The sequence below is a fragment of the Elgaria multicarinata genome, chromosome 11, assembly GCF_023053635.1.
Source record: "Elgaria multicarinata webbii isolate HBS135686 ecotype San Diego chromosome 11, rElgMul1.1.pri, whole genome shotgun sequence".
Taxonomy (NCBI): Eukaryota; Metazoa; Chordata; class Lepidosauria; order Squamata; family Anguidae; genus Elgaria; species Elgaria multicarinata.
In genome coordinates, this window is record NC_086181.1 from 40,257,705 (window position 1) to 40,285,011 (window position 27,307).

General features: G+C 47.1%; 1 protein-coding gene across 2 annotated transcripts; it reads right to left on the reverse strand.

The window, feature by feature from the left end:
• Nucleotides 1–3,187: 3,187 nt before the first annotated feature.
• On the reverse strand, nucleotides 3,188–26,958 carry RAB2B (RAB2B, member RAS oncogene family). Of its 2 annotated transcripts, none has more exons than XM_063138780.1 (8): nucleotides 26,872–26,958; nucleotides 21,663–21,734; nucleotides 18,389–18,456; nucleotides 16,908–16,990; nucleotides 12,669–12,761; nucleotides 9,076–9,187; nucleotides 7,126–7,194; nucleotides 3,188–3,676 (listed from the first exon to the last, which is right to left on the reverse strand). In XM_063138780.1, the coding sequence occupies exons 1-8, from the start codon at nucleotides 26,915–26,917 to the stop codon at nucleotides 3,572–3,574; spliced, it is 648 nt and encodes a 215-aa protein (XP_062994850.1). In that variant the 5' UTR covers nucleotides 26,918–26,958; the 3' UTR covers nucleotides 3,188–3,571. The 2 variants fall into 2 exon arrangements, with proteins under 2 accessions (XP_062994850.1, XP_062994851.1); XM_063138781.1 differs by lacking the exon at nucleotides 26,872–26,958 and adding an exon at nucleotides 22,287–22,312.
• Nucleotides 26,959–27,307: the final 349 nt, after the last annotated feature.

Consider the following 27,307-nt stretch of genomic DNA (forward strand, 5'->3'; position numbering starts at 1 on the left):
CTATGAGCCTAAGAAATAGACCCAGGCTTATTTCATATTGCTAAACTGTTATGGTTTGATTATTGTTATGATTCGATTTCTCCACATTTGCACATCCACAAAATGCAGAGCAGGGTGCCGGTTGTAGACACTATCATAAGACTTAAATATTTACAGATGGCATTTAAATGCCTTATAGCTCACCATTTTGTTCTGTCCTTGAAAAACCAATCTCCCAAAGCCCCTCTCTCTAATCCTCCTTCCCTAGCGTGCATCATTTTAATTTCTAAGTCTCATGGCAGGGCCTGTTGCTCTCTGTCTCATTTTTCTGATGTAAGTAGTTTTGGGAGACAATAATTGTCTGGAAAGTGGGATAAAAAAGCAGTAAATATATACATATTTGCAAAGAAGTAGCCATCTTAATCTGTGGCAGCAAAAGCAGTCTTTAAAGTAACACATTATGTCCACAAAAACCGATGCCACCTTTAAGACTTTTAAGGTGCCACAAGACATCTTTGGGCAGGCATATGGCGGCACATCTTAATCACCCACATGTTTAGTTTTTTAAACGGTTTTTTAATGCTTTATGTGTGTATGTTCTGTGTTTTAGAATTTTAAATTTTGTATACTCGTTTTTATCTTAATTTTAGAATTTCTGTAAACCGCCCAGAGAGCCCTGGCTATGGGAGTGGTATATAAGTGCAATAAATAAATAAATATTTTTAAGGTGCCACAAGACATCAGTTGCTTTTATTGGAAGTAACAAGACTCAGTTTTTTTTTTAATAGAAATTAGAACTTGGATGGATTACGGTGGGTTACGTAAACTTTTAGAATGTGAGGTTTAAAGCATGAGGTTGGAGAATGTGTGTATGTGAGTTAGCAAGAATAACTGTACCACAACCAGTCCACCATATATACAGAGAAGATTCCTTAGTGCTCCTTTATTTTCATAAGTTACAATACTTCTTTTCCCAATAATGTGCTTATTCAGCTACTTCCTAAAGAGGGCTTAAAATCTCCAATATTACTACTAAGTAATATTATAATATTTGTTTTCTCACACTGTATAGCAGTTTCTAATACGTGGGTGGTGGTTGTTTTTTCACATAAAAGTTGCAATCCAAAATTGTCTAACTTTGAAATCACTGGGATTTACTTCTTTGTGGACATGGTAAAACTCAAAGCCACTAGAATACTAGCTTTCATGGATTGAGCAAAGTTGTTCATTACATTCGTCATTTAAAAAGGAAAGAGAAAACTATGGCTGGCTGTGTATCACACACTGAAAACTCTTTATTATTTCTATATCCACTGTAAATATATACCCTTTCTAAATGGTGGAGAAATAGTCGTATAATAAGCAATTGACCCAAAACTTTCTGAAAAGATCAAAAAGGTTTCCCCACAATTAAATCAAGCAGCAGATTTTCTTTAAAAAGTCTGCTGATTTATTCATGTTTTATAGAAAGGGCTTACACCATTTTAGAAAAAAAATAAAGTTAAATCTCTCTTCCCTCTTATGAAGAACGGTTGCTCTAAAATGAGGTCTGCTGTAATCAACATCACAAAACAGATTACATCTGCTTCAGCCTGCGTACCTCTCTTTCAGAAGTATTGTTGCTATTTGTATACAAAACTATGCATATTCATTTTGTGGTTTTTTTTTTTTAAATTGACATGCAGTAGAGTCCTATACATTACTCAGAATCAGGTCGCACTGTGCTCGGTGCAGCTTACTCAACCAGTTAAGAGCGATTGAGATTGCTACATCAGATTTACTTAATCTAAAACAGCTTGTCCCTACCTTGTACCCTCCAGATGTGTTGGGCTACTGGGGGACGCTGGGAATTTAGCCTGGAGGGCACATGGTCGGGGAAGACAGATCTAAGACCTAGGACTACTAATAACCTATGTGCCAGCAATGTGCCCCCTTCTTTTCATAATAACTAATATGCACGTGTGTGGTATGTAGGATATGGTCCCCCTTCTCATAATAACTAGTCTCTCTCTCTCTCTGCGTGGTTTTTTTTGGCATTCTGCACACTGTGTCTTGCCTCCCTCCCCCAAGATGCCATGCTTATGTGAAAGGGAGCCACTTCCCCTGCTTTTAAACACCAGATCATCTCCCTTTAGTTCAGGCACCCCTTGCACTTTTCAAGGCAAACAGCTGAAAAACCAGACTCACTCCACCACGGCTCAGCGGTAGAGCACAAATGTGGCATTCAGAAAGTCCCAGCTTCAATCCACGGCAATTCCGGCTTCCCAAAGGATCAGACAACTGATATATCCTTTCTAAATGGCGGAGAATGGCTCAGTTCAGACAACACGTTAGTCAACGCAGTGTGAAAACTCTACTCAATGGTTGAGTTTTAAAGAGGTACTCCCCACACATGTTCTAACTCCACCGTTGTGTGACTGTGGGCTACTGCAGAGTTGAGCAAAATCCATTGTGACGTTTGATTGACGGTTCTTCTGCCCTCTCTCCTCCCAATGCTATCCCATCAGCCATTGCTGCAAAAAAAAACAATCCCGGTGGCTCTCTTAGAGTGGCACTTGCTCCTTTTGCCGTTCTTGCCAGGGGACTCTGAAGCCAGTGGGAAAAGTCAACTCAACACAACAGAAAACTCCACGGAGCCCACCACACACCACATGCAACGCAACGGTTGTGCAGGAACTCTCCTCTGCACAGCGTGGATATTCTGCGTGGAGTGTTTTTAAAAACCAACAAAAAAAACCTCCACCATAAGGTAGAGTTTTCCTGCCAGACAACACATTTCTCAACCATGGTATAAAAACCACAGAGTTGTAAAACCACCGTTAAGAAATGTGTTGTCCGAACTGAGCCAAACAGTCATATAATAAACAATTGACCCACAACTTTTCTCTGCCTGAGACCCCAGAGAGTCAGCACTACTGGGGTAAACGGACAAAGAGTCTGACCTGGTCAGCTACCTGTGCTTTTCGCAACTGCCAGAGATGCCGTCCCTCTCCCCAAAGGGACCCCATTCCAAGTGAGGCAAGTTCTTTGCGCCATTGCAGGTAGCTTCCGTTAAGGATCTGGCAGGGCAGAACGTGAGACAATGGAGTCCTTCTCATCTAGCTTTTCCCTCCCCTCTCCTGGTATAAAGAAATGCCAGAGGAAGTCAAACATAGAAATGTTTAATAGGAACATAGAAATGTTTAATAGGAAGAAAAGCAATGGCACAACGTGGCTTCAAGTTGAAGATCAAGAGAGTGGGTAAGATGGCCAAGATCCCCTGGGCTCAGTGAACCCAAAGCGTGGAAATTTCCCAACAGCAGTAGAAGAAACCGTTGAAATAAGGCACAGATTGGGGCAGGAGGGGACCTGGAAGTAGCCCCTCACCTATAAGGAATATTGGGGGGAGGGAAGTGATAGTAAGACAGAATAACCCAAGGCCCCCAGCCAGAGACAACTCTAGGTCCAGAATGGTCCCACTCCCCACATCTAGGGGGTGGGAAGCCTGTAACAGGGTTACATTGGAAGGTCCCAGTCCCCAGCCTGAAATCAAATGGGAGAGAGAGAAAGGTAAGAGTCATCCTCCATGAGTTCCTAAGCCTCAACGGGAAACTTAGCAGCAGCCTAATCGGTCTCCTGAGCCCGGAGGGCCCTGGCGGATGGCAGATCCGGGTTGCAGAATCGCTGATTGCTGAGGACCGATCCTGATGCCATGTCCCTGCAAGGAGAAAGGGTGGAGGGAATAAAGGGACTCAGATGACATGCATCCACAGGAAAACCAGAATTCATGGAATTGTGAAGTTGGAAGGGACCACAAGAATCATCTAGTCCAACCCTCTGCAATGAGCAGGAAAACCAATCAAATCACCCATGAGAGGCGGCTATCCAGCCTCTTCTTAGAAACCTCCAGAGCTGGAGAACCCACAGCCTCTGTAGGTAGACTGCTCCACTGTTGTACAGATCTCACCGTCTGGAAGTTTTTCCTTATATTTAATCGAAATCTAGGTAGCTGTCATACCCTTTATTTCGGCTCCTAATTGTCGTGACCTTCCTCACTATACCACCCCACCAGCCCTGCTAAAAGACACGGGGCGCAATCCTACCCATGGCTGGCTGGGAAATGCTGGGAGTTGCAGGAGGACTTTTCTCTCTCGAAACAGGCATAGGATTGGGCCCTAAATTTCCTGTTGTCCTCATTTTTTTACAATTTACCTGTCCCTCCTGCACCATAAATATGCCATCAGGGAAGCCTCAACAGGACTGGGAACCCAGGAGCATTTGTGACCCGTAGCCCTTTGGATGAGGCATGTTGGACGGTTCACAAAATGCTACCACAAAAATGTTCCCACTGGAGGATTAGGAGGAGAGCAAAGCTATTGGAGAGGAGTCAAGCAGATCAAAGCACAGTCCACCCTGGTGGCAACTCACCAGGCTGAATGCAGCCCAACAAGCCTATATTTATTGATTACGTTTATAGTAAGTCCATCCTTCCTACAAGGAGCTTCTGCAGGGCACCAAGTCCCCCGCTCCTTGCGAAATTTTATTCTCACAACCATTAGGAAGATTAAGTTGAGAGATGATAATCAGCTCGAGTTCATTCAGAGCGCTTCCTGAGTAAAGATTTGAACACGGGGCTTCCCAGTTTAGTCCAATACTCTATAACCGCTAGACACACAGGCTCTCAGTGTATGACAGTCTGCCATTTCAGTGCCAATTCCCCGTGTTTTTTGCAGTCCCAGGCAGGCATCGAGAATGAGAGGCTTAAAGAACGTCCGCTGGAATAATGCAAAAGAAAAAGTAGAGTTTCCTTAACGAATTTTGTAGGTTTGAAGCCCAATACGCAAATGTATTAGCAGACATCCAAACAAACTTAATGCTCAGGACAGAGCTGAACGTGGCGCCATCCCAAATTAAAATTAAAAGCGAAACTTTCCATTTGCTGAGTGAAGGCATCAGAAGAGCCCAGCTGGAGCAAACCAAAGGCCTGCCCAGTCCAGAATACCCCAATGGGAAGCCCACGAGCAGGACATGAGAGCAACAGTACCGTCTGTCCCGTGATCCCCAGAAACTGATATACTACCCTCATTAGCCGGGCCTTGTCTGCTCGGACCTGGAAGAGCGCGACACCATTCTTTAAGTCAAGGGCGTGGGACCCTTTTTGAACCGAGGGCTGAATTCAATTTTGGAGAAGCTCCTAGTGCCAGGATCCAAGCCTTAGGAGAGGCATTTATGTCCCAGCCTGCCACTTAAGGTCCTCGGAGGATCATCTGCTGAGACCGCCTAATGTGAAATTGGCAAGCAACCACACGCCAGAGGACCTTTTCCTTTGCTGCCGTCCCTCAGCCGTGGAATGACCGTCCGGTTGAAATGTACCAGCTGACTTCTTTGAATGTCTTTAAGCAGGCATTCGAGATTCTATTATTCCAGCAGGCCTTCCCTCGTTAGAACCTGATTGCTGGCCAATATATTTTGCTTTTATGCTGTATGGTTTTATTCAGACATTACGCTAAACCATGCTGCTTAACCAAAAAATAGTTAACGGAATGCATTTTGTGGTTAAGCAGCATGGTTTACTGTGTTGTCTGAACGGGCCCATAGTCTCATTTTTAAGTGGTTTTTTAAAAAAACATTTTCATGCTGCCTATGGTATTTTATTGATGGTTTATCTTCTTTAAGAGCCTTGTGTGGCACAGAGCGGTAAAGCAGCAGTTTCTGCTGCTGAAACTCTCCCCACGGCCTGAGTTCGATCCCAGCGGAAGCTGGTTTCAGGCAGCTGGCTCGGGTCAACTCAGCCTTCCATCCTCCCGAGGTCGGTAGAGTAGCCAGTTAGCTGGGGAAAAGGTAATAACGGCAGGGGAAGGCAACAGCAAACCATCCCGCTATAAGGCCTGCCGAGAAATCGTCAGCAAAAGCTGGCGTCCCTCCAAGAGTCAGTAATGACTCAGAGCTTGCACGAGAGGTTCCTTTCCTTTCCTTATCTTCTTTAAACTGTTTTAACTTTGTGTGCTACCTAGGGTATTCTATATATAGGCAGAATAACAACAACAACAACAATAATAAAAATAACGACAACAGACTTATGTACGAAATGTCATCAATTCCAAGAAACAATAGACCATGTAACAGGAGAATGTAACATTCTGGCAGGAATGGACTATACGGATAGATACAATGCAGCTGCAAAAATAATTCTCCAGCAACTGTCCATCAAGTTCAAGCTCATCAAATAACCTACACCATACTATACATACTCACCCGAAAAAATCTTGGAAGATGCTGATCATAGAATGTACTGGGACAGAACAATTCATACAGACAAGACGATACCTTGCAATCAACCAGTTGGAAGTTATAGATGAAAATGAAAAACACACTTACTTCATCGACATAGCAATACCTAATGACAAAAGTGTTGTAGACTAGGAGAGAAAATATACACCACTGACCATGGAAGTTAAAGAACTATGGCAACAGTAAAAGGTCACAATTATTCCGCTAGTCACATCAGTCACCGGCATCACATCAAAAAACTATACGGAAAGACTTCAGAAACTGGGCCTACCAAAATACATCCATACCAACATCCAGAAAGCAGTCATATTTAAAACATGCTCAATTGTTACAAAATTCCTGAATCAGTCAAAGTCAGCATGACCTGGCAAAGCCCGTCATGTCCGTCTAGGAAAACCACTGCGAGCGAGAAAGGAGTTGATGATAATAATATCAGCCTTTTAGAATGGGGGGGAGAACGGGACACACACAAAACCTGGGAAGCCAGCGAAAGACAAGCGGTTGGGGGAAGGGAAGAGGCATGGCAATGTAGGGAACCGCGGAGGGCCAAATTGGGACCCCCCAGAGGCTCTACACCCCCGTTTTAAGGAATACAACCCAGGATCCAAATCCTGGAATCTCCAGTTAAAACTATCAGGCTTGGAGTAACAGTCTAACCAGGCAAACGGTAGCCTGCAAGGCGCACAAAAACTTTTGTTCGTTTCGCAAAACGTAAGATTTTGCTAATATTTAATGCAAATAAATTAAAAACGTTTGAATGATGTCTACTAACGTTCTGGCTGCTCAACAGTGATCCTCGCTTAGCCCGTCCCCCGCCCACCCCTCACAAAATTCCTGGCTACGATTGGGATCCGGGGAGGTTTTCTTCCGACTCACCTCATTGGCAATATCAAACTGGCCCTGCTGAATCTTTGTGTAGATGACTTTCGCTGTGTTGAGAAACGCCTGGGAGAAACAGACAGAAGGGAAAGCGTTTTAAAAATCAGCAAGAGGGGGAAAGGAGCCGTGAATAAGAGGGCCTGTCTTGGACATCCACGTGGGACACAGTAAAGGAAGAGAAGGCCTGACACAGGAAGAGAGAGGCGTGGATGTTTGTAATTTACAAGTCGTACCTGCAACAAAAGTGTTGCAGCATGGACTGCTCCTGTGCAAAGTTCCAGCCAGCCAGGCCCTTTTCCAGAATACTCCATTCCAATTCTTCTCCACCCCCTCCCAACAGACGTTCAGTAGCTGACTATGCTCAGTCCTCACTGAGGTGTTTGGGTGGGTGGGTGCGTAATGCCCCCTTAGGGTTGTAGATCACAAGCTGAATAGGAGCCAACAGTGTGATATGGCTGCAAGAAAGGCAAATGCTATTTTGGGCTGCATTAATAGAAGTACAGCTTTCAAATCACGTGAGGTACTGGTTCCTCTCTATTCGGCCCTGGTTAGGCCTCATCTAGAGTACTGAGTCCAGTTCCGGGCTCCATAATTCAAGAAGGATGCAGACAAGCTGGAGCGTGTTCAGACGAGGGCAACTAGGATGATCAGGGGTCTGGAAACAAAGCCCTATGAAGAGAGACTGAAAGAACTGGGCATGTTTATCCTGGAGAAGAGAAGATTGAGGGGAGACATGAGAGCACTCTTCAAATACTTAAAAGGTTGTCCCACAGAGGAGGGCCAGGATCTCTTCTCGATCCTCCCAGAGTGCAGGACACAGAACAACGGGCTCAAGTTAAAGGAAGCTAGATTCCAGCTGGACATCAGGAAAAACTTCCTGACTGTCAGAGCAGTAGGACAATGGAATCAGTTACCTAGGGAGGTTGTGGGCTCTCCCACACTAGAGGCCTTCAAGAGGCAGCTGGACAACCATCTGTCAGGGATGCTTTAGGGTGGATTCCTGCATTGAGCAGAGGGTTGGACTCGATGGCCTTGTAGGCCCCTTCCAACTCTGCTATTCTATGATTCTATGATTCTTCCTGAATTTTTTTTTTTGTGATTCTGCAAACAACGAGTTCCCCCAATCCTGCTGAAATGCCCCTCTTGTGTGTGGGAGGAATTGTTTTGGCTACATAATGATCAGCACTCAGCCCTGAACATTGCTAATAGAGGGAATTATGCAGGCCGCAATATATTATGCAGGCATTCCCTCCACCACCACCCTAAGGGTACATAGGACCAACCCACAGCTCTATCACAGATAACAGCTGGAGAACCAAAATGGGAAGATGAGATTAAGCATCACATAATCCATTCCTATCTGACCATAAATGGTCCAGACAAAACATAACCAGGCTTTTATACAGCCACTCACTGGGATACCTGTGGCAAGCAAGAAATACCATCAAGGAACCAGTCAGGACTTTTTTTCTAAACTGAAAGAAAGATGGTTATTTCTTTTCCTCTGCACGCCCCCAACCCTCTGCCTCATCTTCATGATGCTCCAGAAAATGACCCACTAGATATAGTAGAAAAAATAAAAAGAAGTGTCAAAGGACTGTTGAGCTTTTTCTTTGACTTGGCTGAAAAGCTGTACATATAATGGACCCAGGAGAGTTGGGTTAAATCCCGAGCCGCACCAGTCTCACGATCGTACGCGTGTCAATGCGGACTCGGAATCGGTGCAGAATTCGGCTCCATTTAAGTTCCCATTCGTTCACTACGTTTGCAAGAAACGGTTGGCAAAATTCTCAGAACACAGGGATAAGCAGGGCTTCCCGGAAGCAGGATTTCAGCCCCTGGATAATGTGGCTCGCAGACATTACGAAAACGCAGACAAACGCTTTCCCCGTCGGAAGGGAGACAAAGGACCGGGGACAGGCGAGTGGGCAGCAGGCGTTTCTTCACCTCTTCCACGTTGGCAGCCGTCTTTGCTGAGGTCTCCATGAAAACCATGCCATGTTCCTGGGCAAAAGCCTCAGCTTCTTCCTTTTGCACAGCCCGACGACTCTCCAGGTCGCTACAGGAAGAGTGGCAAGTAGGACAAGTTAAGATAGGACAGGAATACCAGAGTCTCAGATGGAAACATCCACACATGCACACACAGAGTGCATTTTTCCTCTTCCCTCCCCATCCGTTTTTCCTTGTGTGTCTTGTCTTGTTTAAATTGTACGCCTGCAGGCAGGGACCATCTTGCTTAACTAACTGTTCATCAGCAGTTCTGGCAGGCCTTTCGGACTGAGGGGTGGGATAGACATATAGGGCCTATTCAGACAATCCGCTGAGACATGGTTGCAGGCTGCTAACCCTTTCGCAGCTAGTGAGAATGTTTAACCATACTTACGTAGCCGCCACAGTTAACAATGGTTCACACGACACACTTATGTAGAGCTCAAAACTTTTTAACCATTGTGGTTTAGTATGTTGTCTGGACAGGGCCACGTGGGCCACCTCGAGGGATAGGTTTTTGGTCAAAAGGTAGGGTGCAAATTAAATCACTCAATAAAATAATAAATAAACAAATAAAAATATAAAATATTATGTCAGCTACGAGAGGACAAAGAGCATCTGAAAGTCATCTCATCTAACTGTCTGCCCTGAGCCATCAGATGGACATCAGGGGGGGGGGGGGGAAACACAGATAAAAAGGCAACATTGCAAGAGATTTATTTATTTATTGCATTTATATACCGCTCCATAGCCGAAGCTCTCTGGGCGGTTTACAAAAGTTAAAAACAGTAAACATTAAAAACAAATATACAAAGTTTAAAAACATAAAAAGCATAAAAACAACGGCGTCCTTATAAAAGGAATCAAGTGTGGGGGGGGGCAGGGAGGGGGGCTGGGTTCAGACGACACGCTAATCAACGGTTGTTTCCCGTTCTGTTTTGTTGAATATATCGGAGACCCATGTTAAAGCTCCAATCGGACGTGACAATCACTGTGTAGTTTGCTGTTTTTCTTGCATTGTTAATTTACTTTCACTTCCGTAACTTGAGAGCTGGCAAGAGCTACCCACATCCCGCCAAGAGGAAATCTTATCAACAGATAGAAAACAGCAGCGGAGGCACCCAAACTGAAAACAGAGGGTCAAGAGTTTCTGTCTCCTGTCTACACTCTGCAGCAGGGGCTCTGAGAAAGGCATCAAATCAACCTTTCCCTTAACATCAGGGGTGGTCAACTTGTGGCCCTTCAAATGTTTTGGACTACAACTTCCATCATCCCTCAGCACTGGCTATGCTGGCTGAGGCCAGTTGCCGCCCCAAAACCTGGAGGACCAGAAGTTACCCATCCATGCTCTAAATGACCATTCAGAAGCACGCACATCTTTCAACGACGAGCTGAACCCCGGAGGAATTTTGCTTTCGTTGTCTCTGTCCACCCACACTTTGGCTCAGTGGTACAGCACCTGCTCTGCAGGCAGAAGATCTCAGGATCATGTTAGATCAATGTTCTTTTCACCCAAGGACGAGATCCAAACAGCCCTTAAGCACGACTCCACCATTCCAGCGACAGAGGGTTCAAAAGCGCTTTATTGATTAGTAATCAAGGCCTGGTCTCTTCAAAGGGAGCAATCAGACAAAAGACATAGGGAATATGGTACAGTATTAAAGCTTTCAAGGGGCAGGGCCCAGTAGCAGCATTAACCAATCAGGCCTAAACTAAACCACAATGGTTAAAAAGTTTTGAGCTCTACATTAGTGTGTCGTGTGAACCATTGTTAACTGTGGCGGCTACATAAGTATGGTTAAACATTCTCACTAACTGCGAAAGGGTTAGCAGCCTGCAACCATGTCTCAGCGGATCAGGCCCTGGCATCCCCAGAGAGCAAGGCTGAGAAAAAGATCGTGAAGAACCAGTGCCAATCAGAATACTGGACTAGAGACGGGCCACTTGTACAGCCTCAGGGTAAGGGAGATCCATAGAGCACAAGGGGAAAAGAAAATAACAATGGGGAAAACCAAACCCTAAACATGCCTGCCCGGAAGTAAGTCCCATTGAAATCAACAGCGCTTACGTCCTGTAAGAAACCCATCAGCAGTCCGGCACCCAATAGCTGTCAAGAAAAAAGGAAGAAGAAGACAGCCAGAGAAAGATAACATGGCTTAGGGAACTTTCACTTCTGTAATTTGAGAGCTGGCAAGAGCTACCCACGTGCCTTGCAATGTGTGCTACCTCCAGCATTCGAGGCAGTAAGCATGTGTGCACTAATTGCTGGGGAACATGGGTGGGAGGATGCTGTTGTACCATGTCCTGCTTGTTGTTCCCTGGTCAACAGCTGATTGGCCACTGTGTCAACAGAATGTTGGACTAGATAGACCCTTGGTCTGATCCAGCATGGTACTTGTTATGTTCTTAATCGGCCCCTCCCATATTCCATCAGTGGCTCCTCCTATAGGAGATCCAATCGGCCCCTCCCAGATTCCATCAGTGGCTCCTCTTATAGGATAGCCAATCAGCCCCTGCCCAGATTCCATCAGTGGCTCCTCCTATAGGACAGCCAATCAGTCCCTCCCAGATTCCATTAGTGGCTCCTCCTATAGGACAGCCAATCAGCCCCTCCCAGATTCCATCAGTGGCTCCTCCTATAGGACAGCCAATCAGCCCCTCCCAGATTCCATCAGTGGCTCCTCTTATAGGACAGCCAATCAGCCCCTGCCCAGATTCCATCAGTGGCTCCTCCTATAGGACAGCCAATCAGTCCCTCCCAGATTCCATTAGTGGCTCCTCCTATAGGACAGCCAATCAGCCCCTCCCAGATTCCATCAGTGGCTCCTCTTATAGGACAGCCAATCAGCCCCTGCCCAGATTCCATCAGTGGCTCCTCCTATAGGACAGCCAATCAGCCCCTGCCCAGATTCCATCAGTGGCTCCTCTTATAGGACAGCCAATCAGCCCCTGCCCAGATTCCATCAGTGGCTCCTCCTATAGGACAGCCAATCAGCCCTCCCAGATTCTGTCAGTGGCTCCTCTTATAGGACAGCCAATCAGCCCCTGCCCAGATTCCATCCGTGGCTCCTCCTATAGGACAGCCAATTAGCCCCACCCAGATTCCATCAGTGGCTCCTCTTATAGGACAGCCAATCAGCCCCTGCCCAGATTCCATCAGTGGCTCCTCCTACAGAACAGCCAATCAGCCCCACCCAGATTCCATCAGTGGCCCCTCCTATAGGACAGCCAATCAGCCCCTCCCGGATCCCATTAATGGCCAGCCACCCTTAAAGTGGAAGGAGGAGAAGGAGACACAGCCCATTCCAGCATGCAACTGAACCAGATATATTTTATACAACTAAAGCCGGAGTGGTCCATTTGTGGCCCTCCAGATGTTTTGGCCTACCGCTCCCATCAGCCTTGGCCAGCCATGCTAGCTGGGAAGATGGGTGTTGTAATTCAACACATCTGGAGGGCACCAGGCTGGGGGCGGCTTGTTTAATCTGCTGTCAACACTGAACCTGCTCTGAGTCCTTGGGCTAGGGTGGGGAAGGAACGCTAGGGAATACCTTTTGTTGCCGATCAGCATGATCACCATGTGGGAGCTGGAGTGTTGCCGCGCGTCCTCCAGCCAAGAGTACAGGTGGTTGAAGGTCTCCCGCCTGCGCAGAGGAAGAAAGAGAGGTCAAGTTGCTGAGGGTGGGCAGAGAGGAACAGAATCCTAGAGGGGACTCCCTCCTGCTCCATGGGAGTTCGCCACGGCCACAGCCAGGGCCCCATATGTCCCGCCAAAGGATCTGTACAGGAAAATGCGGAGAGAGCACCTCTGAGCATGTGGAGAGTGTTCTTCTGTTACTAAGTAACTCCAGACATCCTGGAGGAAAGGTTGTAACTGAGGGAGCGAGACATCAATTTATGATTGATTGATTGCATTTTTATACCGCCCAATAGCCGAAGCTCCCTGGGCGGTTCATCAAGGTTAGCTTGGGCCTACTCCCATTTTGCAACGCTGCTTTTTTCTCATCAGACCACAGCAGATGCATTTTTAACACATTTGAATTATTATTATTATTTTTAAAAAAACCATGTAATCTAAACATGATTATTTAGAGTTTTGAAAATTAAAATATAAATGCACCATCCATAATCAATATAGAAAAACACATTGCAAAAGTGGACATGATCCAGTTTTAAAACCAAATCAACTCTGGTTCCTAGGAAGGCATCCCAGGGGGTTTAGGATAGGTCAGATCCAGTGGAGGCTGGTGGTTCTGATGTCAGTGGGGCGGTGAATCCACTCTGGGTTTCAGCTAGAGCTCTCAAGGAGCTATTCAAGATACTTGGATAGCTCCTTTAGAGTAGGGTTGCCATATTCTGAATCAACAAAACTGGGACAATTTTTTTTAAGGGGTGGGGGCTAGGATTTTTTTAAACAACTGAGCAATATATAGAATCATAGAATAGCAGAGTTGGAAGGGGCCTACAAGGCCATCGAGTCCAACCCCCTGCTCAATGCAGGAATCCACCCTAAAGCATCCCTGACAGATGGTTGTCCAGCTGCCTCTTGAAGGCCTCTAGTGTGGGAGAGCTCACAACCTCCCTAGGTAACTGATTCCATTGTCGTACTGCTCTAACAGTCAGGAAGTTTTTCCTGATGTCCAGCTGGAATCTAGCTTCCTGTAACTTGAGCCCGTTATTCCATGCCCAGTTCTTTCAGTCTCTCTTCATAAGGCTTTTTTTCCAGACCCCTGATCATCCTGGTTGCCCTCCTCTGAACACGCTCCAGCTTGTCTATGTCCTTCTTGAATTGTGGAGCCCAGAATTGGATGCAATACTCTAGATGAGGCCTAACCAGGGCCGAATAGAGAGGAACCAGTACCTCATGTGATTTGGAAGCTATACTCCTATTAATGCAGCCCAAAATAGCATTTGCCTTTCTTGCAGCCATATCGCACTGTTGGCTCATATTCAGCTTGCGATCTACAACAATTCCAAGATCCTTCTCGTTTGTAGTATTGCTGAGCCAAGTATCCCCCATCTTGTAACTGTGCATTTGGTTTCTATTCCCTAAATGTAGAACTTGGCATTTATCCCTATTAAATTTCATTCTGTTGTTTTCAGCCCAGCGCTCCAGCCTATCAAGATCACTTTGAGGTTTGTTTCTGTCTTCCAGGGTATTAGCTATCCCACCCAATTTTGTGTCATCTGCAAATTTGATCAGCGTTCCCTGCACCTCCTCATCCAAATCATTAATAAAAATGTTGAAGAGCACTGGGCCCAGGACTGAGCCCTGCGGTACCCCACTCGTTGCCTCTCCCCAGTTTGAGACGGTTCCATTGATAAGTACTCTTTGAGTCCGATTCTGTAGCCAGCTGTGGATCCACCTAATAGTTGTTCCATCTAGCCCACTTTTAGCTAGTTTGTTAATCAGAATATCATGGGGCACTTTGTCAAAAGCTTTGCTGAAGTCAAGATATATGACGTCCACAGCATTCCCACAGTCCACAAGGGAGGTTACCCGATCAAAAAATGAGATCAGATTAGTCTGACAGGATTTGTTCCTGACAAATCCATGTTGGCTTCTAGTAATCACTGCATTGATTACTATGTAATCATATGTAAAGGTCTAGGGAAAGAAAGAAAGCTATCTGAGCGTTAGTTATCTAACACTGCAATCCTATGTGTGTCTACTCAGAAACAAATCCTATTAAGTTAAAGAGGGCTTATTCCCAGGTAAGTATGCATAGGATTGCAGCCTAAAGCACTTAAGCACCTGCAAATAAATAATAGGCAAAGAGCAGCTTAAGCAAACAAACAGAAAAAAATGAGACTAAATTACATTTCTCCACTAGTTCTCAAAAGCTAGAGGAGACTTCAGTATGGAGACTTACACTCCACTGAGCAGGCTCAAGGCACCATTTCGGAGGTTGGAATTTCTCTGGCTGGCTGGAACAGGAATCCAGGATTCTTGACTGACTGCCTGGGACATTTTGGAAATGCTTGGAAACCATGACATTCCCGGTTTTCCGGGATGTATGGCGACCCTACTTTACAGACCTGACTGAAACCCGGAGCGGATTCAGGGCCCCACTAACATCAGAGCCACCAGACTCTACTGATCAGGGTGGAAAGAGAGATTTTCCCTCCGAGGGGGAGTGGAAAACACCCCTTAATGGGAGAGGTGTGCTACAAGGGTGGGCTGGGAGAGGCTGTAGATCTGTAAGTCTCCGTCCCCAAACCAGCTGCAAATTTGCACCAGCACCTGAGCAAATGTAAATTAATTCAGTCTCGTTGATACAGATAGGATGGAATTTGGGGAGCGGGGAGGGATCCAAAACACCGTTCCTCCTTCACTTCCACCCTGGATGCTTTACAGGCGCTGACATCGGAGTTCACTCCCCGCCTCCCTGCCCCAGGTGGTTTTGCTTTGTAAACGTGGTTCTAGAAGAGGATGCTTAGTTTTGCCGGTACTCTGAAAGATTCTCTGCAAAAGAATCATAGAATAGCAGAGTTGGAAGGGGCCTACAAGGGCATCGAGTCCAACCCCCTGCTCAATGCAGGAATCCACCCTACAGCATCCCCGACAGATACTTGTCCAGCTGCCTCTTGAAGGCCTCTAGTGTGGGAGAGCCCACAACCTCCCTAGGTAACTGATTCCATTGTCACACTGCTCTAACAGTCAGGAAGTTTTTCCTGATGTCCAGCTGGAATCTGGCTTCCTTTAACTTGAGCCCGTTATTCCGTGTCCTGCACTCTGGGAGGATCAAGAAGAGATCCTGGCCCTCCTCCGTGTGACAACCTTTCAAGTATTTGAAGAGTGCTCTCATGTCTCCCCTCAATCTTCTCTTCTCCATAGAATCATAGAATAGCAGAGTTGGAAGGGGCCTACAAGGCCATTGAGTCCAACCCCCTGCTCAATGCAGGAATCCACCCTAAAGCATCCCTGACAGATGCTTGTCCAGCTGCCTCTTGAAGGCCTCTAGTGTGGGAGAGCCCACAACCTCACCAAGCAACTGATTCCATTGTCGTACTGCTCTAACAGTCAGGAAGTTTTTCCTGATGGCCAGCCGGAATCTGGCTTCCTTTAACTTGAGCCCGTTATTCCGTGTCCTGCACTCTGGGAGGATCGAGAAGAGATCCTGGCCCTCCTCTGTATGACAACCTTTTAAGTATTTGAGGAGTGCTCTTATGTCTCCCCTCAATCTTCTTTACTCCAGGCTAAGCAATGATGTCTTCCTTTGACTCTCACGTAAGCTACTAGCCCGGTTACAACATCCCATTAAAATACTTCATTTTCCCCAGTCTGATCAACAAGGCGTCGGTAAGAGTTTCCATCAGGGGTGGGCAACTTGCGGCCCTCCAAACGTTCTGCCCTACATGTCCCATCATCCCTAACCAGCAGAGCCAACAGTGGGGGATGATGGGAGTTGTAGGACCAAAATTCTGGAAGTTGCCCACCTTGGAATTTGAGTGGAACGCAGCCTTCCCCCGACCTGGGTCCTGCCAAATGTGTTGAACCACAACACCCATCATCTCCAGGCTGGGTGTGTGCGTGCTGGGAATTGCAGTCCGACTCCGACCAAGTTGGAGAAGGCTGCTCTAGCTTACCGTAGCATCAGGTTGCCGTTCGACAATCATGAGGCCCGTTTTGTGTGACAACTCAGATTCAGTGAAAGCTGAGATCTCGGATCCTGAAAATGCCGGGTTCTGCTCCCTCCACCTCCTGTTTTTCCCTCCTCACCCGCCACCTCGAGTTCAACTCCACACAGCACATTTTTCTCAGCTGTGCCGGTACAGTCGGGCCTCACCTGGTGATATCGTAGACCAGCAGCGCCCCAGCTGCCCCCCTGTAGTACGAGCGCGTGATGGAGCGGAAGGATTCCTGTCCAGCCTTTGGGATGGGAGAGAACCAGTCAGAGGACCCAAAGCCTTCCCCAACCTGGTGCCCTCCAGATGTCTTGGACTGGAACTGCTCATTATTATTGTTATTGTTATTACTTCTATACCGCCCCATAGCTGAAGCTCTCCGGGCGGTTTACATAAGATTAAAACAATTAAAAACAATATACAAAATGTAAAACCACAAAAACAACATACACAGAAACATATATCTAAAAACAACGATAAACAACTTTAGAAACAACTATAAAAACAGATCCAGGATCGATGAAGCTCGTCACATATCGCTAAATGCCTGGGAAAAGAGAAAAGTTTTAACCTGGCGCCCAAAAGATAGCAATGTTGGTGCAAGGCGGGCCTCATTGGCAAGATCATTCCACAATTGCGGAGCCACCACTGAGAAGGCCCTCTCTCCTTTGTTGCCATCCTCTGAGCTTCCCTCGGAGTAGGCACCTGGAGAAGGACTGTAGATGTTCTAGCCAGCATGGGCAAAGCAGAAGCTGGACCATTCCCCCAGCCCTGTTGAAGGCTCCCCTCCCCATGATGGTTCCTCCTCCCTCCTCTAATGCCCCCAGCAGCCATTCCAGCAGGCTGGAACAGAACGGATGAGAGGGGAAATAGGGGCGATTCCACCAGCCCTGCTGAAAGACTGTTGTTCCTGTTTTTCCTCTTCCCTCCCCGTTCCCTTTTCCTTTCATCTCGTGTCTTTTTAGATTGTAAGCCTGCAGGATCTCGGGATCCTAAAATGCCACATTCTGATGGACCTTTGATCTGATCCAATAGGGGCTCTTTCTTATGGTCTCACTCCCCAGTTTAATCTTTACATTTGTTGTAGGACTCCCCCCCCCCCATCTAAACATGCATATAGGGTTGCGCCCTAAATCATGGTTTGTATGGCACCCGGAGAACAATTTCTTATAGGGTGATTAACAAATGGGATAATGAAAAACAAACAAAATCGTCCCGGCTTGAACAGCAGTCCCATCCCTCTGCCTAAATGCTCCGGTTTTGACCTCCCGTGATCTACGCTTTCTCCCAGCCCCCTTTCTCCTGGCACAAGCCACAGCCCCTGCCCCATAATCCCCGTCGCTCTCTCTCTCTCTCTTTCCTGATTAAGCACCTTGGTTCCCTGCTTTCTCCCAGCTCTTCAGCCCTGGCACACATTTGCCAAGCAGGTTGGAACAAGTATTTCCTGATCAGCGATACATGCAAAGGGTGGAACGCTAGCAGGGAACAGATGCCCAAGAAAGAAGGTAGCAGGGTGGTGGAGATGCCACAAACGAAACTGAAACATCTTGGCTGTCTGTTGGTCACTGAAACCCCTGGATCTCTCTGCCATACACACAAACACACCAGGGACGGAAGGCACAGGGGTCTTAGAGGCCCTCACCGTGTCCCAAATCTGCAGCTTGATCTTTTTGTTCTCGATGGTGACCATCCGTGACCCGAATTCCACACCTGGTGGGAAAAGGGAAGAACGTGAGGATAGTTTTGCGGGGGAGGCACTCAGCATTGCCAGGGACCTTCAACCCATACCGGAGGAACGGCAAGGCACAAAGAGGCGGAAATCTAGGAAAAAGAGAGAGAAAATGTAGACAGGAAGGTAAGATTTGGGGTTGAACGGACCCGGGGATTGTATATGGGTTGAGAAAAAAGGCTGCCTGTGAGAAAGGTCAGAGGGTTAAATGGATCCATAGCAGCCAGCAAAAAGAGGGAAATGGAAGAAAGGCAGATTTAGCCATAAAATGGATAAAACAGTGGCTGATCGGTTGAGGAATGTTTCCTTGAAAAGAGCTGTCGGTCCATAGGTCCATGTGGAACCACCAGGAGCATGTCCTCGGACGACCTCGGTGGCCGGGCAGGTTGGTAGGGGAGAAGGCGCTCTCTCAGGTATCCTGGTCCCAAGTTGTTTAGGGCTTTGTACACAAGTACAAGAACCTTAAACCTGGTTCAGTAGCGAATAGGCAGCCAGTACAGTTCCCTCAGCACAGGAGTTGCATGCTGAAAGAGGCAGCTCCCGACAACAGCCGAACCGCTGCGTTCTGCACTAGCTCCAGCTTCCAGAGCAGCTTTAAGGGCAGCCCCACATACAGCACATTGCAGTAATCCAGCCTTGAGGCTATTAATGCCTCAAGGGGCTGTGTGTGTGTGTGTGTGTGTGTGTGTGTGTGTGTGTGTGTGTGTGTTAGTTACTTTGGGTTCCTCTGAGACCTCAAGCTTGGGAGCCAAATCAGGTCTGACTCAGGACCAAATCCTGCCCTCCACGGTTCCTCAGTTGTCTGAGCTCCCTTCCCCTGGCTCCACCCTATTTAAGAACACAATAATGTAAGAAGAGCCCTGCTGGATCAGACCAAAGGTCCGTCTAGTCCAGCATTCTGTTTACACAGTGGCTAACCAGTTGTCAACCAGGGACCCACAAGCAGGACATGAGTGCAATAGCACCCTCCAGCCCATGATCCCCAGCAACTGATGTACCTAGGCATACTGCCTCTGATACTGGAGGTAGCATAGAGCCATCAGGACCAGAAGCCATTGATAGCCTTCTCCTCCAATCCCCTTTTAAAGCCATCCAAATTGGTGGCAATCACTACATTTGGGGAACTGAATCCCATAGTTTAACTCTGCACTGTCCTTCCTTTTATCGGTCCTGAATGTCCCACCAATCAGCTTCATAGGATGACCCCGGCTTCTACTGTTATGCAATTACTCTGATCATTGGGTGATTTCCCAGCTTCTGTGCCCACCCCACCACCACCATTCTCAAAGGCTGAAATGCCTTTCCTAAGGCTGAATTAGTGGGCGCTTTTACATTAAGGAGGAATCACATTGCTTACCCAGGGCGTTTGTGCTTCCTGCTTTGGGGCGCGATTGTTATGGGCTTACTTACATGGATGGAGAGGAGCAACATCAGAATACTTCCATTCTGTTCACTTCAATTGAGACAGTGCCACCTAGTGGCGGAAGATCCTTCTCTCTCTCTCTCTCTCTCTCTCTCTCTCTCTCTCTCTCTCTTTTTAAAGATGTTCCCCTTTTAAAAGTGGTTTTTTTCATAGCAGAATTTGCAAAGGTTGCGGTGGAAACATCCTGGTTGTTCACAATGGGCTTCTTTAGATTAAAGAGAAATTGCATTTTCTTACTGGCACTTTCCTTCCTGCTTCTCTTCCGCAATTGCAATGAGCTAAATTTCACAAGAGGAGAGGGGCGACCACCCAGTCTGTCATTGAAACTTCCCTGCTCATATACTTGAATGAAACAGCGCCCTATAGTGGGTATTTTATAGTGCAACTTCGGCTGTACGCAGTCAGAAATACTGAGATATTTCAGAAGAATCGGGATATCCAAGTTTTTTTAAAACACACACACACACACACACACACACGGAATAACCAGGGAAAGGAGTGGGAGACATGCAGGAAGCTCATGTCATGGTCAAAACGACCTGCGAACTTCCACGACAGCCCGGTCAAGATCGTGCTATCAATCCCTCGTTTCGAGAAGCTTGATGGCGGTAAGAGTTTTCACCTAAAATATGATGGCATTTTTTACTCCTCCCCTTTTGCCTTTGGCCCCACCCACCACCGGAATGTGCCCGCGAGAACAGAGCTGAAATTGAATTCATCCCCTCAACTGAAAGAGGTTAAACACTCCTGCTCTTAGACACAAAGCAAGAAGTAAGCATTGTAAATAAAAACAAATGAAACGAAACAACCTTCCCTTTGTTTTCCCCCCTCTAAGATTATAGACCCCTTTCAGGCAGGAGCCTGTCTATTTTGACTGTATAACTCTTCAAGGCCAACAACGTACACGGACAGTGCTGTTGCAATAACGGCACACCCTTTTTTTCTTGGTATGCATCTGCGATTTCCGCCTCCGTTTCATCAGCGCGTCAAATGCTGGTCACTTTCACGTGCGTGCGTCTTTGTGCTATTTTGCCTTGTTTACCTTTTCACCTGTGCTGGCTCGTACTTCCTGGTATCGCTGCCCCACCCCGACCCTTCTCCTTCCTCCCCCAGTTCGTGGGTTGTTGTGGTTGATGGCCATTCTGATGGATGTGGGCGCCTCCCCCCACCCCGCTCTAGTTTTGTTGTCTAAGGTTTAGCGATTTAGCGTTTCATCAGCTGGGCACCTCGTACAGTGGGAAAAAAGAAAAGAAAAGAGGGAAGTTGAAATGAGTGAATGATAGAACAGTGAGAGAGGGGTCGGAGCAGCAAAAGTCCGTTCGACCGACTTGACACGCTGGAGAACCGCCCCCGCCCTCCTTTAGTCAGCAAGACTGACCTTCAATGGACACGCCCCCAAGAAGGGAGGTTCTGCGATATAGTGCGAGGACAGCAATACACAGGGATGGAAGGGTGGTTTTATCCCACGTTGAGAAAAAATACTGCGCTTTCTCCGCCCCAGAAAAACACGGAAAATGGAGGGGAAGAGGAGAGTGCATCCCTACAGGGCAGGGACGTCGTCGTTTGAGGGTCACGGGACAAAGCAGTAAACAAGGCAGGACGAAAGTGTGATAAAACGCTGGTGTGATGGAGCTCAAAGTTTCCGTTAAATCACATCACACACAACCCGTTGCCCAGCTTCCCCCCCCGCCCCAGTTCCCCCCCCTCCCATCCCAGCACAGACACTGACGACACACCCGAGACCCATTTGGCACCAGCTCTCACCAATTGTCAAGTCATGGATAGGCGTGAACCGTTTATCTGTGAACTGCAGCAAGAGACATGACTTCCCGACACCTTTAAAGAAAAATCATACAACACGATCACAAACTGGTTTACTAAAAACGAAAAGAAAAAGAACAGACATACAAGTTACACGGAACCCTCTGCCAGCACATCAACACTCTTAACAGTGGAATCCTATGTGTGTCTACTTGGAAGTAGGGCTCACAATTTTCAATGGGATCTGCTCCCATAGAAGAATAGGATTTCAGCCTGAATCGCAGAGTTGGAAGGGACTCTTAGAGCTCAGCTAGTCTCCTCCCTGCTCAACGTAGTATCTGCAACACCGTTGCTTCTCCACAATTTTCTCTCGGGACTTTATTTCTTTATTGAGGCATCGCTACCCCACCTTTTGGCCACAAAGAGACTTACAGTTAGCTGGACATATTGGGTTGGATCCAGATTTGCTCAGACTTCATTTATTTATTACGTTTCTATAGTGCCCGTTAGCCAACACTCTCTGGGTGTTATACTGGAGGAGTAAAATAACTTAAGAGTAAAATCAATTATTCCTGATCTCAATGGGACTTAAGTTAGTCATGGCAGAAGCCGGGGCATTCCACTAACCTGCTGAACGATATACCATTCCCTCCTCTTCCTTCCTCATTCATTTTTCCTTGTGAATCATTGTTAGCTTTAAGGACCGACCTGCCAAGTCTGTCCTAACATGCGAAGCTTGCTTTGCGTTTTGCTTGCGTAAGGCTGGCTGGGGTGTGTACAAAGTTTGGCCGAGGGTAAAAGAGAAGATGGGCCGTTTCCAGGGATTAAGAGAAAGATGCATTTTCCAAGGAATGACAGCTTTGGAGAGATAAAGAAGTGTGCCTGCCAACAAGGAGAGGAAAACGTCCCTAAAAGGCTCACCCGTTCTTCTGTCCACAGACCTTTCTCCTTCACTCTCTCTTTCTCCACGCGCAGCCTCTAGGCATAGGTGTGTGCAAGGGGTGTGCCGGGTGTGCCCAGGCATACCCTAATGTCCCAAGGAATAAGTGCTGAATTGAGGGGGTCATTGAGTATGGATCCAGACGCAGCTCTGCTGCGGCCAGCCCCGACAGCACGCCATTGCTCCCAGAAGCCGGAGCAAATAGGAATCGCTATGCCAGGAGCTGCATTTCAAAGAGGCGAGGAGGAGGGCGCCCTGAAGGCTAATATCGCCTCGTAAGTCCCTCTGGCCAGTGTCACCACAAAGCCTTACCAATGCTGGGGCTTGAGGAGTGTCTCTTCATTCCCCTGACCCCCTGCAATGGCCCTCCCATGGTCAGGCAAGCTGAACACGGAATAGGGCATCAGTGTCTACAGTGTTTAATAAATAAATGCATAAAACTAATGTCCTTTATGATTGAGAATTCAATAACTGTTCACCTTTAAAAATTAAAGTGTGTCGTGTGCCCCATAATCTGCAGTCTTCATCAGGGCCCTGTTGAATGCCCCTCCACCAAAAGGGGCTAAGCTAGGAGGTACATAAGACAGGGCCTTTCTGGTAGCAGCACCCTGGTTGAAGAACCTCCTCCCTAGAAAGGCTCCATCCTTACCGAGTTTCATACAGGCAGTAAGAACGGCATTTTTTCACAGGGCCTCTGATGGATTTTAGTAGTGTCCTGGCTTGTTTTAAAGCAGCCTCCCCCAGTCTGGTTCCCTCCTCTGGTTTTAAACATCAAGTCCCACCAGCCCTAGCTAGACAGGCATTGTAGGCCTGTCTTAAGCAAACTTGGCCTGCTCTGCAGGCTTGCTTGGGCTGAATGGGATGCGGGAATGTAAAAGCCACAAAACACTGCAAAAAGCAGACATCAAGCGATGTCCACGAAACAAGAAGCAACTTTAAAAACCTTTGTGTGCCAAAAATAAAGTCCTTAAATGCACCACATAGCAGTTGCTTACGGAGCACAACGCAGCAGAATCCAGGAAGGCAGCTGTCCAGATGTCAGCCTGACCGGGATGACCATGGAAGATAACACCGATGAACCATTGGGACCAGTGGATGGGTGTTGCCTAAAAGAGGAGTGTCCTGGCAAAGGGCGAAGCAGGGCTGGACTCCAGCGCAGAGCCTACAAGAACTGGCCAGCCTTACGTAAAGACAGAGACACGCGACACCGCCACGGAGACCTGCTTCTTCCCAGTCGCAAACCATCTGCATGGCTTGGGGTTTGGCCAACCCCAGCGTGCGTGTATGTGAGTATGGACTGACAGCTTGCTTTGCGAGGGCTCTGAAGACGTGCTTATGGTTGCTATGACTTGTGGGAATGGCTTTCGAATAAACGTTACATGCCTGATGTGCAACTCTAAATTCTTGTGTCAGCTCTCGTTTGTATCCTAAAAGAAACTGGTATTTGGGGGTTAGTAAAGATCGGTCTAGCCATCCAGGACCAAGGTGCCCTCTGGATGTAGGGGGTTAAATTATTTAGTCTAAAGCTTTCCAAATTGCCACAATGTTATGCGCCAGGAATGAAAGGAAGAATAAATGTGACTGTATGACTGTGGTCTAAGACTTAAGCTGAGTTTTATTTATTATTATTTATTTATTATAGCACTTTTATCCCGCTCTTTAGCCAAAAAGGCTCTCAAGGCGGCTTACAAAAATATTTCTGAAGACAGTCCCTGCCCACAGGCTTACAATCTGAAAAATGTTCAGCTGACCCAGAGCCCCCTTTTGAGGGGGCTCAGTGAATCTTGGACAGAACCCCCTATGCGTGTGTTGATAAGAGAGGCAGGCTTCTGCTGTACCCCATACATAAGTGAAGGCTATTTTGGCAGCAAATGAAGCAGCAATAGAGTGAGTTTGCAATACATAATGAGGGGCGATTTGAGCACCCCAAACGGACCCCATATTTTCAAGTTAACAATGTGGCCAATGGTCAGGAATGCTGGGAGTTGTAGTCAAAAACATCTAGAGGGCACTGGGTTGGGGATGGCTTTTTTTTAAAAAAGTGTGGTAGTTTGGGTCTTTATTCTGTTGTAGTTTTATTTACTGTAGTCAATCAATAACATTTATTGCATTAGTCCTTGGACCATAGCAGCCCGAACCGAGAAACAAAGATTACAAAGGTTTGTAATACAGTGATCATCAATTAGAATTAGTCATTTAAATAATTCAGGTTAAAACATAAGGTTGTGTTGTTTTAAAATATGCATTGCTTTGAGGGCCCCTGTGGGCAGAAAAGTGATTTATGAATACTTATAATAAATATTAAAGAATCTTTTCAGACTGGCCCCAAAGTGTTGAGGGCTTTATACAGCTCATCCATGCCACAAATTCCACATCTGGCAGGAAAATAAAGGAGTAGGAGAAGATTCTAGGGAGCTGAGGCTCCATGGGATAGGCTAACCCCCTCTGCCTCAGCATCGCCAGTAGTCCCCGACACATATCGGGAGAAGCAACCAGCACTTTGTATTGCACCTGAAAACGGATCAGAAGGTGGAGAACTGACTGTACTTGCCAAAACAAAAAAGAACTTTTCTTTTCACTTCCCCACTTTGGAAAGCAGAAGAGAAACCAACGCTTTAGGATATGCCATGAAAGATGTGCCATCTCTGCTGGGTCCATCAGCAGCACTGGTGAACGACTTTTTTCTTGCTTTGCTGTATCATACACGCATTGGATATGGAGCACTGGAGGGGCTCATAAGAGGACGGCATGAAAGAAATAATGTGGCCAGGGTGCGCACACTTTGCGGGATCGCATTACTTGTCCATGTTTGGTCCCAATCTTGTGCAGTGGAAGAATCAATAAGGAAGAAAGGGATTCCTGTGGGGAATGGGCGGACTGTCACCTTACCATTGACACCTGGGCCCCCCATATATGTCAGTTATAAATCAACATCTAGGGGGCCTCTCCAAGTGAAGCTTAGAGGGTGGTCACAAGGGAGAGGGCCTTTTTGGTGGTGGCCCCCTAACTGTGAGCTCTCCACTCATGTCCAGGCGGCAGCACTGTAATCTTTTCGGCACCAGGTTAAGACTGTCCTTGACTCCCAGGCATTTAATGGCATATGATGGGGCATTTCTGGCAGCCATCTAAACATTCTATTGAAACTGTTTTTAGCTGTCTGAATTGTTTTAAATTTGGTATATTTCTATGCTGTTTTTTATTATCTGATGCATTGTTGTAACCCACCCAGAGACCTTTGGCTATTGGGCAGTAAAGAAACGAAATAAATAAAAATAATAATCTTACTCCTGTTTGTTCTACTCCAAGATCCACATAACAGCCTAAGGAGATCTTGGGCTTATCTACACCAAGCAGGATATTCCACTATGAAAGTGGTATATAAAAGGCAGGAGCCACACTACTGTTTTATAGTGGTATTGAAGTGCACTGACAACTGTTGGGGCCCATTGACACAGGCCATATACCTTTTTCATACCAAGTTCATAGTGTTATATCCTGCTTGGTGTAGATGTGACATGGACCCCAACAGTTGTCAGTGCACTTCCGTACCGCTATAAAGCAGTCCTGTGTGGCTTCTGCCTTTTATATAACGCTTTCATGGTGGAATATCCTGCTTGGTGTAGATTAGCCCCTAGTGGAGGCAAGACTTGAACCTAGGCAGGGGCTTTTCTGCCATGGCCCCTTGCCTCTGGAACTCCCTCTCCACATCTGCTCCCTGGTTGTTTGATCTTAAAAGAAATAAACTCAAAATACTCCTTTGCTTTTAGCTGGTTTTGTTGCTACTGCTTCGACTGATGCAACAATACCGCTGAATTAGAATTCATGGCTGTGTTTTTATCTCTTTAACCCTGTTGGAGATTTACTGCAATGATATGATGCCTTTCTATTCTAGCCACACCAGGGATTTGAAATAGATGGGTCCAGGTCTTTCTTTTCTATGGGATTCCCAAACAGGCAGCCCAACCCTCATCATATTTACTCAGGAGTAAACCCCACCGAGTTCGCTGGCGCTTAATCCAGAGGAGATGGGCGGAGGGTTGCAGCCCTGGACCAGGAAGTGTCCATCCCTGCAAACTGGGAGCAACGGTGCCCGGACGTCCCACCTCACAGGGTTGTTGTACCCATTGTAGGGTCACCCCTGTAAGACGGGGCAGCGCCCTGAGAACGTGACGTGTCCCAAGCCCATTAAATGATACCACCTCTGGTCAATAATAACAAATGCAACCCCTTTCCGCCCCCTCCCCCCAAAACCACTGCCGGCCCCTCCCATACCAGTGTCCCCGATGATGACGTATTTGAAGAGATAGGCGTAGGACATGGCGCTGAAGCCCCACTAAAGCCCGGCGCCGAGGTCCTCCGAAGGCCGCTCTAGCTCACTCCACAGCCGCAGTCTCTATTGCTCCCTTGCTCCCCACCCACCCCTGACGCCTTAGTCAGTCCTTTCCGGCGCTTCCTAGATGATGCCGGAAGTAGCGGCTAGAGCTCCTGGAGAACTCCCCGCTCCTTCCGCGGCCGCTCCAGCCTCCCTCTCGTCGGCTGAGGCCGCATTTCCTGAGGCGCTCTAGGCAACCCGGAGTTACAACTCGACAGCCTCCTTTTCAGCTCGGGCATAATCGTCTGCTTGACGTCACATCCGGAAAGCCCTCCAAAAAACGCTTCCTCGTCTTCCTTTAGCACAGGGGCCGCTCTACCGCGAGGTAGAACCCTG